This window comes from Neofelis nebulosa, chromosome 15, assembly GCF_028018385.1.
Source record: "Neofelis nebulosa isolate mNeoNeb1 chromosome 15, mNeoNeb1.pri, whole genome shotgun sequence".
NCBI classification, from domain to species: domain Eukaryota; kingdom Metazoa; phylum Chordata; class Mammalia; order Carnivora; family Felidae; genus Neofelis; species Neofelis nebulosa.
The window spans coordinates 70,982,399-70,993,544 of NC_080796.1; the positions used below are offsets into that span (position 1 = coordinate 70,982,399).

Below are 11,146 nucleotides of genomic sequence, written 5' to 3' on the forward strand. Positions count from 1 at the left end.
TGAATAAATAAATAAATACGTAAATAAATAATATCCTTGTAGAGCACGGAGTCTGGTGTGGGGGAGGAGGGAGCACGGGAAGGGCAGTGAGCTCACTTCTACACGGGCCCTCTGGCCCTTCATTCCGACCCTGGGCTGTACTCAGTAACACTGGAGGGGGTGCGAAGGGGTGCGGAGAGCCTGCTGGGGGGGGGGGGGTGGAGCAGGATGGGGAGGGGGTGTCTTCCCTTGCGGAAGGCAAGCTTAAGGAAGGAGAAAAAATGTATATAACGAACTGGCCCTAGGTCCCAGACGGCAGAGCATTTCCGGAGGGCAGTAATAGAACATTCCCTCCCACCCCCCCCCACCCCCCCCCACCCCCCCCACCCCCCGCATCTGAGGCAGGAAGCGCTGTGGGTTTTCACATTTTCCCAGAGTGCTGGGGTGGAGGAAGCAGATGTGGATCTGGCTCACCCACCGCCCCGGGCCCTCTGCTGATTCTGGGGGTTCAGCCCCTCCTCCAGGATCCGGGTCTCCCTTTCTCCAGCTGCACACCGGGAGGGAGAAAATTGGGACGGTGGGCGGGAGGGGGCAGGGAGGGGGCCAAATAGCTCAGAGAGGGCAAGGCACTCACTACCAAGTCAGATACGAGGTCTTCATGTGCTAAGCTCGGGGGCAAGAGAGTTTTCCCATCATTCTCGGCCGCCAAGATTCCCCTGGCAGGAGTATCTCCGGAGGCCCCGCGTCCCCGGGGTTAGATCTCTGGGGTAGAAGCCCACCCCACTCGGAGCCCAGCCTTCCCCCTTCCTGTATGGGTGCCCCCTCCCCACCCCAGGCCAGGCGAGGCTGGAAAGGGGATGGGAGACAGAGACGGGGTCTGGGGTCTCCAGAAGTGTGGTCGTAAGAGTGGCCCTGGAAGAGCGGAGGAAGCGGGGCAGAAACAAGGGGGAGGGACAGGCAAGCGGACGGTGCGAAGAAGAGGCAGCGGCCCAGGAGAGAGCTAGGGGGGAGCGGCCAAGGGCGGCCGCCTAGGAAAGCCAGCAAGGACTGGGTACCGAACACCCAGGCGAACGTTTCTGACCAGCTGGGCCCCAACCACAAGCCGTGGGAGGCGCACGAGAATCGCCCTGGGGTGGGGGGTGGGGGGGTCGGCAGGAGAAGGTGGCCCACGCCAGCCAGCCAGCCAGCCCCAGCCACCCAGCCACCCAGCCGGAGGGCACCCTGCCTCCCTGCCCCTCCCCCCCGGCCCGGGGGCCCTGCGGGGAGCTGGGGGCGGGGGGACCCCAGCCAGGCCGAGGCAGCCCCGTCAGACGTCCAGCACGTGGTTCAGGTAGGAGATGTAGCAGATGGCCAGACGCAGGATCTCGATCTTGGACAGCTTCTTGTCGGGGGGCAGCGTGGGCAGCAGCTTGCGCAGCTCGGCGAAGGCCAGGTTGAAGGCTTCCACGCGGATTCGCTCCCGCGTGGCGTGGGCCGTGCGGTACTTGGCCGTGGCCCGGCGCCGCCGCCGCCGCTCCTCCCGGCTCAGGTGCTGGAGGTCTTTCCGGCCGGGCTCTCCGGGCTCCAGGCCCCGGGCCTGGCCTCCTCCGGGACCCCCAGGCCCCGCCCCGTCGGGGCCCGCCCCGCCCCCACAGTCGCTGAAGCCCGACTCGGTCTCGGAGTGGGTGGGAGGCAGGTCGAGGTCCACCGCGTCTGAGTTGAGCATCATGATGGAGGCCCCCTGCCCGGTGAGATCAGGATCCCCTCCCCACCCCTCCCTCCGGGAGCCTCCAAGCTGGTTGTGGGAGGGGCAGGAAGGGCCTGGGGGAGTGGGGTCTGCCACTGAGCTGAGGAGGTGAGAGCCACTTCAAGGTTCCATGGTCAGGGTTCCAGTCCGGAGCCTGGAGGAGAGAAGGGGAAGTTGAGGGGGGCCGAGGGAGGAGGAAGGAGACAGCTCCGAGACGAGACGAGACGGGGAGGGCAAGAGGAAGGTTGGAGAAGGATTGGGAGCGGGGAGGTCCTGTACGAGTCAGTCGGGGGAAGAAAGGCGGAAACGTGGGGAGAGACAGGCAGGTGGACGCTGTAAAGGAGTAGGAGGAGAGGTGGTAAGAATGGAAGAGAATCCTGGGGGTGAGCGACAGGAAGGAGGAGAAATGAGGAGGGGGTGGGGGGCAGGATAAAACCGAGCAAGGGGATTAAAGACCTAAAACTGGACAGCTCCTAGAAGAAAACACAGGGGAAAGCTTTATGACATTGGACTTGGCAGTGATTTCTTGGATATGATGCCAGAAGCACAGGCAGCAAAGGCAAAGATGGACAAATGGAACCACGTCGAACTTGCAAACTTTCGTAAGTCAAAGGACACAATCAGAAGAGCGAAAAGGCAACAGACCGCAGACCGGAGAACATACATGCAAATCGGATCTCTGATGAGGGGGGAGTGTCCAGAATATTATAAAGAACTCTGGCAAGAACAAAACATCAGATCACTCAATTAAAAAATGGGCAGAGGACTTGAACAGACGTTTCTCCAAAGTTGGTATACAAATGGCCAGCAAACACGGAAAGATGCTCACATCATTCAGCGCCAGAGAAAAGCAAATCAAAACCACGGTGAGCTATCACCTCGCGTCCCCTAGGATGGCTGCTATCAAACGAAAACAAAACAGAAAATAAGAAGGGTGGATGAGGATGTGGAGAAATCGAGACCCTTGTGCCCTGTCGGGGGTGAGGGGTGGGGCCGTAAGCTGGTGCGGCCACTGTGAAACGCCTGACGGAGGTTCCCCTCAAAATTAAACATAGGACTGTTGTATGACCTAGTCATTCCACTTCTGAGTAGATATCGAAAGACGAAGTGAAATCGGGATCTTGAAGAGATATCTGCATGTGGACGTTGACTGCAGCTCTAGTCACGAGACGTGGAAACAACATGTCCATCGACGGATGAATGGATGAGGAGTACGGGGCGTATACGTTCAATGGAATATTATTCAGCCTTAAAAAGGAAGGAAATCCTATCGCAAGCTGCCGCACTGATGAAACTTGAAACTCGTCCTACTAAATGAAATGAGCCTGTCACAAAAAGGTAAATACTGAGTGATTCCACTTCTATGAGGAATCGAAGTCGTCAACTTCATAGACACAGAAAGTAGCATGGCAGTTACCAGGGGCAGGGGGAAGAGGGGGGAGGGGGGGTGGTGTTGAAAGGGGGTAGAGTTTCAGATTTGAAGGATGAAAAAGTTTTGGAGATCTGTTTCACCACCATGGGAATACACCTAATACTACTGAACCGTAAACTAAAAATGGTAGCTTTTATGTTATGTGTTTTTTTTTTTACCATTTTTTACCAAAAATGCTTAATAATAAAATGAAAGGAAAAAAAAAACAAAACCAAACGAGACTGCAGTCACAGCGCCAAGAGAGGTTGGCCGTGACTCTAAACCTTCCCCAGTTGTGATGGGAGAGCTGCGAGCCTTGGCCTCACTATCAGCCCCCCCCCCTGCAGGGCCCCGCTGCAGTCCTGCTGCCTCTGGGGGGGGCGGGGGAGGGGATAAGCACCCAGACTGCCCATTGTAGAGTGGACTGGGACATATGGAGCTCGGCACAGCTGTCCCAGCCCAGTCCCTGCCGGCCCCCCACCCCCAACATGACCACCACAGACACGTGATCCTACCACCCCATCCACTAGAGTCCGGAAGTGTCCCTTCTGGCTACGATTGCCCTGCTCGGGACCAGCCCCTTCCTCTAGCTCTGTCCTCAACACCCTCAACCATTGCCATTCCCTGGCCCTTTTGGTGACTCTGCAAAGAAGATGACGGGAAGGGACCAGAGTCGGCGTCCTGCTTCGAGTCCTCCCCCAGCCCACCATCAGTTCAGATGTGGCCTGCGGTGGGGGGGGGGGGGGGGGGGGCGGGTGCCTGGACACCGTTCTGGGACTTGGCTAAGGTTTGGTTGTCCCGGGGACCAGAGGGGGTCAGGGCGAGGCAGCAGGGAAAGCTATGGGCGAGGCTCTGCTTAGGACGAGTGTGGAGGGGGAACAGAGGGCCACTCTGCTCAGAGCTCGTGGGACTAAATGGCCAGAAACAGAAGCACTGAGGCTCCTTTTCAGTCTCCATCTTCCCTTCCTTACCAGCCCGGTTCTCCGGCCTGATGGACCCCCAGCCTTGCCCCCGACCCCGCTGTCGTTGACAAATAGTTACTAAGCGCTGGGGGGTGATGGGTGTAAGTGTAAGTCGACATCTGACAGACACGCCGTCACCACAACACAAAACGGAAGGCGGTTGGTGTTGAAATTCAGAACGCGCTCCACATCCAGGGGGCCAAAGGAACAGGAGAGGATTGCAACAGGGGGGAGGCCCCGAAGTCAGCCCCTCCCGGGACACGGTTACTGTCCCCACTCCCCAGCTCCAGGCTTCGGGAGTTCGGCTCTGGGGCTCCCAGCACATCTGTCACCACCAGATTCTCCCTCCGCCTGTGTCCCTTCACCCCTGACCGCTGTGCCGTGCCTTCCCCTCCCCTCTGTGTGCTCCCAGTCTGATCCCCGTCCCACCTCCTGGCCCCACTGTCTTCCCCGGCTCAGGCCCTGGCAGCGGCTTCCATGTACCCAACAAGTCCTCACCCCAAATCCACTTCTGGTCCCAAAGTTTCAGGCTCCGAGGATGAGGGAGGCCAGCAGCTCCAAGCATCTGGGGTGGGATGCTCATCTCCTGCCCCCCCTTCCGCCATGCTCAACCCGATCGAGAACAGACAGGCACAAAGCGTCCAGGGGCAGGAATGGAGGAGAGGGAGGTGTGGGGACACACGAGAGAGAGGAACTCGAGGAAGGCTCTGGGAGGGGACCTGAGCCAGAGTGCAAGGGACACACCCACCCCTCCCCAGCCCACGGTTGTCCCTTTACCTAGGAAGACCCTGCGAGGGGGTCTGAGCTCGCAGGACAGGGGGCAGCGTTGACAGCCCCGGTCTCCTCTGGCTGCTGGGAGCTCATCCGTCTGCAAAGTTAGTGACCAGCTCTCTAGAGCTCTCGGGGATGGCGGCGTGGCGTGGCTGTACAGGCTCCAGGGCAGATGAGAGGGCTACACATGGTGGGAATATAGGGCCCAGGAGGAGGGGGTGGGCTTGGTCAGGGACTGGAGCCACTGGCACTCACACACACACACACACACACACGCACACACACATACACACACACACACTCACGGACACATACACACCTGAGCTGGCCCAGCCCTATGTATATATATATGGAGATACACACACACACCCCCAGCTCGCCATTGGCTGGCCCAGCTCCCCCCCCTCATCAATATTAAACAGCCAGGCCAGGCAGCCATTGGCAGAGAGAACTGGGAACACCCCCCACCCCACCTCCCGGGAGCTGGGGGTGGGGGCTGGCCCTGGGGGGGGGGCAGGGAGTAGGGGAGCAGGGACATCTGTTCTCCATGCATATTTCATAAGCAAGAAATGGAGAGCTGGGGAAGGGGTGGGGCTGGGGCGAGAGCCAGGGCAGGATCACAGATGAACCCCCTCGGTCTTCCACACCAGAGGCGGCAGGGACAGAGGCCCCCAGCAAGCCAGGTTTAAGTGCCATGGTCCTATTCTGAGTCCCAGCGTGACTTTGACAGCCCCTTCCCCTGTTTCCTTTCCCCTGGGAAGAAGGCTATCCAAGGTACCAACAGGGAAACCTAGGTCCTCAAAGAAGACCTGAGAGTCCTGGTCCTCGACAAGCTCTCATCCTTCCTAAAGCTGGTGCCCACAGGACCCCTCGGCAGGCTGCCCGTGGCTCCCGTGTGGCCCTGGGACTTAGTCACCCCATGCCCTCTTACCCAGCCCTCGACCTCCCATCTACCTCGTGGTGGGGAGGAGCGGGGTCAGATTCCTGACACAGAGCCCACAGGGAGTTTTTCCAAGCTGACCCGCTGGGAATTCTGGGCTCGTAGGAGGAAAGGCCGGGTTGAAGGAAGAGGAAGGACGAGGGTTGGAAGGATGTGGGAGAAGTCAGGGCGGCCCGGGCAGGCTTGGAGTGTGCCAGGGCAGCAAATGAGCAGTAAGAAAATCGGATACAGAATTATATGCAAACAGGCATTGATTAAGTTCACCTCAGTAGCTCAGCTGCCTCCGGCCTGTGTGTGCACGTGCACGCGTGTCTGAGTGCGTGTGTGTGTGTGTGCGTGTGTGGTGAAGGGTGGCAGGAGCTGGGACTCCACGCAGCTGTTGGGTGTCGTCACTGAGCCTTCGCGAGTATCCAGAATGAACCCGGAGCGCTCCAGAGACAGTGTCTTACGGTGAAGAAAGTCCTGGTGTCTGGTGACCTTGGACAAGTAACCTAACCTCTTGAGCCTCCAGGGTCCTTTTCTGCAAAATGGGGTTCATTAGAGCTGCTTCTTAGGTTGCCATGGAGATTAAGTGAGCTATTGCATGGAAGGGTCTGGACCTTCCTTGGAGCAAGCCCCAGCTGCGGGGGTTGTCGGAGGCATTCACCGTTTCCCTGTTGCTGATCAAACTTTTCTGGGCTTTTCCTCCCTAAGGGGAGTCCTATGATTCCTCCCCAAGCTCCCCCACCACCCCCCCCCCGCCAGGTCCGGGAGGTGCCAACTCCCACCTGGGCAGGCCCAGACAGGTGCCCAGGCGCCAGCAGATGGGCTGAGCTGGAGGGGAAAGGAGGCTTGAGGAGGGGGGCTGGGGGGCAGGGGACCAGGTGGCATCTCAGTTCTTGCATCATCATTGCCATGGTGCTGATTAAAAACCAATCTCCACCTAATGAGCCCCCAGCAACAGCAATTCTACCGCCCCCACGCTCCTGCCCTCCACCCTGTCCAAGAAATTGGGAGACCGAGAGACCCAGGAGACAGTGCCTTGGGGAGAGGAGAGATGGAGACCAGTGCGCGGTGGAGAGGAGGGGGAGACAGGGGGAGATGTGGGGAGCCAGACAGAGGAAACGGACGAGGGGGGAGAGCACTGTGGGTGGGTAACAGACAGGGGGGCAGGCACAGTCACGGGGAGACAGAGGGGTGAGAGAGGACGAGAGGAGTTGCCAGGTTGTGGAGGCTCAGAGATGCAACATATGTGGGAGGGGACGTGGGGGAGACTGGGGAAGGGGAGCTGGGGAGGGAGACCAGGCCTGGGAGAAACACGGATCTGGAGAGACACCGGAATTCAGGGGAGGTACCGCGTGGTACTGGAGAGGCCTGAGGGAGGCCCCAAGACAGGGCGGAGACACAGACTTGGGGGAGGCAGAGAGCACACAGTGGTGAGGAAGCAAAAAACTGGGGCAGACAGGGAGACAAGGCCGGAGACAGGATAGACACAACTCGAGGGACAAGGGGACGAGGGAGGGACGGGCGACTGCAGCCTGGAGGCTGGGATCCCAAAGGGGGAGACATCGGGGGAAACAGAAGGAGAAGGGCCCTGGGGTGGGGGTGGGGAAGGCAAGAAGGAAGCGGGGGGGGGGGGGGGGGGGGGGGGGGGGGAGGGGGGGGAGCAGGGGGGGTCCCTGTCCCCAGCCTCCCTGCTTGTAGGCGTTCGGGCTCTGATAATTCAGTCCTGGGATTCCATCCTTGACATACCCAGCCCGAGCTGTCCCCACGAACTGAACTGGGGTTTGATGGTGAGCAGGGTGAGAGCGTGCCCTGGGACCTCCTGCTTCTCCTCTGCCTCTATCACCCTGGGGACCGGTGGTCGTGGTCGAGGGAGCAGGGAGCGCTCTGAGGTCAGCGCAGGTTGCCAGCAGCCCCAGCCTGGGGGAAGGAGAACCCCCAGGGAGCTGTGTGTGTGTGTGTGTGTGTGTGTGTGTGTGTGTGTCTGCCATAACAAGGGCAGGAAGAGCAGGCCCTGGGGGTGGGGGAGGAGCAGGCTCTACGGTTTGGTTTGTCTTTATTTTGCATTTTATAGGCGTTCACTTTCTCGGGTGGTCGCCCTCCCGCTTTTCAGGTCTACACGGCCTGGCCTTGGAGGTAGCTTGGAAGTAGACTGCCGGATGGGAGGTTGGAGTGTAGGGAAGACACGGGGCCGGGGCCTAGTCCTTGAGGGTGGGGGAGGGCCTGGAGGAGCTGGGAAGCAGTGGGCTTGGCAGGAGAGGGGGTGACATATGCGGGGAGCCCTGGGGACCCGACCAGGCAGGCGGCTGGCAGGGCGAGCAGCCGGCGTTAACCCTCGCAGTGCCGCGCTGCCTGACCCTTTCCCTGGAGTGGCCCCCGCCCGGGTGGGGGTGTCATCCTCGGTGAGAGACCAGCCCTCGTCCTGGGTCCTGGGTCGCAGGAGCAAGTGGGCGGGGGGGAGCCCGAGCAGGAGCCGTGGCGTGGCCGGGAGGCCTCGTGGATTTTCTTCTGTCTCCTTGTCTGCCTCCACACCGTGCGTGTCAGTCCGTCTTTCTGGGTCTCCCTCTCTGTGCCTCTAGAAGGTGACAGCGGGTCTCCACTGTGGCGAGCCACGCAATCTGTCATTCTCTCTGCTGCCAGCCGGGGCTGGAACCCCCACCTCCCCCCCGCCCCCCCCCCCCCGCCCTCCCCCAGCGGCCCCTCCAGAGCCCTCTCCCGCCCTGGCCCCCAGGCCTTGTCGCCTTTGTCTCCTGAGGCGGCCTGGCCTTTCTTCTTTCCTCTCCACTCACCTCTCCTCAGCCCCGAGCCCAGCTCCAATCTCATTAAGGCCTCCAACCACTGCCCCCTCCAGCCTCCCTCCTCCCTCCCCCATCCATCTGTCTCCTCTTTGTGTCCACCCATCTGTCACCACCAGCCCCGGGCCCACTCCCTCCCGGCCACGCCCGCCATCGGCCTTTCCCCCCCTCGGCTCCTCTCGGGCTCCTGGGCTCCTGTCTGCCACTTCCTTTCCTCCCTACTTCCTATACTAGTTTCTGCTTTTCACGACGCCCCCTTTCATCCCCGTTTCCCCTTCGGTCCCCGCACTTTTGCCAAGGCCTCAGTCGAGGCGTGGGCGGAAGGGGACCCCAGGGTCCCAGCCCCCGCTCCGGAGCCAGAGCCTGGAGAGTTGCTCACAGTTGCGTCATCTCTCAGGCCTCCTGAGATGGCCCCCGCACTCCTCCCCATGTTTTCCCCTATTTGGGGACTGGGCTACGGCTGCCCGTCTCCACCGCAGGACTGGGAGGGCCCCTTCTGCATGTGGATTCAGGGAGGAATAAAAATCCGACCTGCGGCCCATCTGGGCCCCGATCTTTAAGGGGCTCTGCTCCGCAGGCCCAACTTCCGAGAGGCCTGCCAGGCTCTGTCTTAGGACGGGATGCTGAATTACAGGAATAAGGGCCCCTCAGGCCTCCCTCTCTGGAAGGAAAACTTTCAAACTACCTTAAAAAGTTTAAGAATTGGACTCCTGGGGGGGGCTCAGTCGGTTGGGTTCGGCTTGGGTCACGATTTCGAGGGTCATGAGTTCGAGCCCCACATAGAGCTCTTGCTGACAGCACGGAGCCCGCTTGGGATTCTCTCTCTGCTCCTCCCCCCCCCCCCCCCCCCCCGCCAACTCGCATTCTCTCACTCTTTTTCTCCCTCTCAAAATAAATAAGTAAACAAACAAAAAGTTCAAGAATTGATCCACCTTTTAATCCACCCCCCGCTGCCCGACCCTGCATCACACAGATGCCACCAGGGCCCAGAGCCGGGATGCCCTTTCCAAAGCCGCACGCGCCATTCGTGACACCGGACGATCCCTGATCCTGAGCTCTTTCCGCACTAACCGGCCCCGCCCAGAGCCAACCTTGTGTCCTCTGGGCTCAGGTAGAACCTGTTCCTTGCGCTGACTTTCGTGGAGCATATGCGGCCCCGCCTGCTTATTTATCCTGCTCGTGTCCCATCCTGCCATCTTGACTCCGGATCCCAAGTCTCTAAGGGAAGGCACAGCATCTCATCATAACCTTTTCTGATGCCAGGACAGAGCGCCTTGCCCACAGCCACGCTCAATAAACGTTTATTGCTGCCGTGGCAGGCAGTGTGGATATGAGACATGTGCTGGTCTCAGCTCAGCGCTAATTTGCTGCGACCTTGGGCAAGCCACTCACTCCTCTGGGCTACGGTTTCCCCTAGCAGATGAGTTAGACCCTACATATCATTTCTAAGGTCTTATATGGTTCCATGTGGAGACAGAGTCCTGCTGAGTAGGGTGAGGCCTTGGTACAGAACGCCAGACTCCGGATGAAAATGTCTCCTCCCAGGATGTGCCTTTGGGAGCAGCGACCCAGATGTGGGGCCCAGAAGACCCTTCACTCAGAGAGGCTGGAGGAGAAACACCGGCTGACAGGAAAGCCTTCCGTGCTGAGGTGCGAGGTAGGGACAAGGCTGGGTCCTGGGGAGCCCAGGTAGTAGTGGGGAGGGGGGAGCCTTGTGGGAAGTGACACATCTCAGAGCAAGGCCCACCCAGACCAGGGAGGGGAGTGGGGAGACAGGCTGAGAAGCTAAAGTCCTTGGCCCAGGGGGTCTCAGCCAGCCAGCCGGCCCCGGTGGGTCTCTGGGGCACAGCAGGTCCCCGAGGACTCGCCACACCGAGGTCTCAGAGAGGAGGCCCCTGAAGGGGTCAGCCGGGGGTCCGTGCCCCTTCTACAGCGCCTGGCCTCCCACAGGCCGTGGAAAGAGCCCAGTTGGTTGGTTTTGAATTTGGGGGGTGGCGCGAGGAAGGGTCGCATGGAAGGCGGAAGACAAGCTGGTGCCCACCGGCGCCCCCCCCCTCGCCCCCCCCCCCCCCCCCCCCCCCCCCCCGCTCCTGGTACCCGGCCACTTCCCCGCTTCCGAAGCTGCCAGCAGGACGAGGGAGCTCGCTGCCCTGTCCGCCGGGAGGCCCTGTTGGCCGAGGGAGGCGCGGAGTCGGCCCAGCATGGTGGCAGCTGTGCCCGCCTCCAGCCAGCGCCGCGTGCGGGCCGGGAGGGGTGCGGGGGGGGGGGGGGGGGGAGGGGGAGGGGAGCAGGGTTCATTTCCACATCCCGGCCCCCCAGACGTGCCCCCCCCCCCCCCCCCCCCCCCCAGGGAACGCAGAGAGAAACCTGGAGCAAATCGCCTCCTCGGCGGGGTGTGGCGAGACTCGGGAAGGTAAGGGCCCGGAGCTGGTCCTTCCCGGCTCATCTGTCTCAATGGGCGGCAGGGCCGCGGGGAGGGGAGAGGGCTGGCCTCCAGCGCCACTCCTGAGGGGTCTTCCCTTCCAGTGACTCAGCTGCGGCCTTCGTTTAGCTGTGCGGCTACGACCCGGAACTTTGCTC

General features: G+C 60.9%; 1 protein-coding gene and 1 long non-coding RNA gene across 2 annotated transcripts; both read right to left on the reverse strand.

The window, feature by feature from the left end:
- Positions 1-385: 385 nt before the first annotated feature.
- NHLH1 (nescient helix-loop-helix 1) lies at positions 386-5,185 on the reverse strand. Its single transcript, XM_058700988.1, has 2 exons — positions 4,856-5,185; positions 386-1,859 (listed from the first exon to the last, which is right to left on the reverse strand). The coding sequence occupies exon 2, from the start codon at positions 1,685-1,687 to the stop codon at positions 1,286-1,288; it is 402 nt and encodes a 133-aa protein (XP_058556971.1). The 5' UTR covers positions 1,688-1,859; positions 4,856-5,185; the 3' UTR covers positions 386-1,285.
- A 2,625-nt stretch (positions 5,186-7,810) lies between these two features.
- On the reverse strand, positions 7,811-8,645 carry LOC131495828 (uncharacterized). The gene is made up of 2 exons (XR_009254140.1): positions 8,561-8,645; positions 7,811-8,346 (listed from the first exon to the last, which is right to left on the reverse strand). It is a non-coding gene; the product is annotated as an uncharacterized LOC131495828 (long non-coding RNA).
- Positions 8,646-11,146: the final 2,501 nt, after the last annotated feature.